The sequence below is a fragment of the Chondrus crispus genome, genomic scaffold, assembly GCF_000350225.1.
Source record: "Chondrus crispus Stackhouse genomic scaffold, scaffold_464, whole genome shotgun sequence".
Taxonomy (NCBI): Eukaryota; Rhodophyta; class Florideophyceae; order Gigartinales; family Gigartinaceae; genus Chondrus; species Chondrus crispus.
The window spans coordinates 1-1,224 of NW_005179385.1; the positions used below are offsets into that span (position 1 = coordinate 1).

The 1,224-nt window shown below is 54.0% G+C and overlaps 1 protein-coding gene across 1 annotated transcript; it reads right to left on the minus strand.

Annotated features, from left to right (window-relative positions):
• Positions 1-151: 151 nt before the first annotated feature.
• Positions 152-475, minus strand: CHC_T00000193001 (hypothetical protein). The gene has a single exon (XM_005719308.1). The coding sequence runs from the start codon at positions 473-475 to the stop codon at positions 152-154; it is 324 nt and encodes a 107-aa protein (XP_005719365.1).
• Between the last annotated feature and the right edge of the window lie 749 nt (positions 476-1,224).

A 1,224-nucleotide genomic window follows, 5' to 3' on the forward strand; every position in this document is an offset into this window, starting at 1 on the left:
AGATTCTTGCACGCGCCGTTTTCCTCGTTTCCTGCCATTGGGACACACATGCGCGCCGGCAAAATATTGATGCAGAAGGAAGGCTTCACTGTGATGCCGTTTCCGCGAAAGCCCAGATCTCAAAAACTTCGGGTTCTGAGCTGACATCACCTCACGGGCGCCTGCAGATTAGTGCTCTATGTATGTACTGCACGCAAAGGTACAATTGCTTCCTGAGCGTATCCTGCACCTTGCTTTTAAATTTGTACTGTACCATAGAGCATACTTGCTGCGATGCATTCGTGTCTCTAATGAACACTATAGTTTTCGAAGAACTTGGGCCAAGTGCAACCGGAAGCAATATGTTCCAGAACATTGTTGCGAGTTGGGCGCTACGCAGCGGAAGTACGTCCATCTTACAGTCGGAAAAGAGACCCTCCCCCAGCTCACGAACTACACCCGCAGCACTGTTGGAGTCAGTAAGGCGTGTAGACATACGATCGAAGCTTACGATTCAAATGGACTGGCTCTTTATTGAAAGATGGGGAAAAGGTCGCATCTAACTGATACAGATCATCCAAACGACCTAACTGCCCGCTCCTGGCAGTTCTGAGTCAGATCGAACAGTTCCACTACAACACTTAGTGGACAGGGGCGACATGCGGTTAGTAGCAGCACTTGAACTCAGGCTTCGGCTTGTTGTAGTGGTGGGGGACCGGGTGGTGGACCTCGGGCGGCGGGCACTTCATGATCTGACAGTACGGCTTGTAGCGGCACTCACGCCTAGCGTCCCTCTTGGAGCCGCAAGTGCACGGACACTTGGGTGGTTCGGGGCTCTTTGACGGGGACGGGGACGGAGTCGCCGACGGGGTGCTGGATGGAGACGCGGACGGTTTCGGCTCATCCTTGTCGCAGCACTGCTTACCAGGTTTACCGTGGTAGTAGCAGGTGCTCACCTCGCAGTGGAACCGGAACCGGTAGCTGCGGCAAGCACGGATGGCACGTCTGGCACCACGCCCAACGAGGCATTTGCATGGGCAGGGACGATAGCTGCGGCTGCGGGCTTCAGTGGGAATGTCCTCAGCGAAGACAGAGGTGAGGGCGAGGCCGACAATGGCCAAGAAAAGGATGAACTTCATGATTGTTTGGATGAGTGGTGTGCAAGCTCTTCCTGTTGGTGATGGGCTGTGGGTGATGGGAACTCAGAAAGGTTAAGCTGACTCAAGCGGTTTATATAGATGCGAG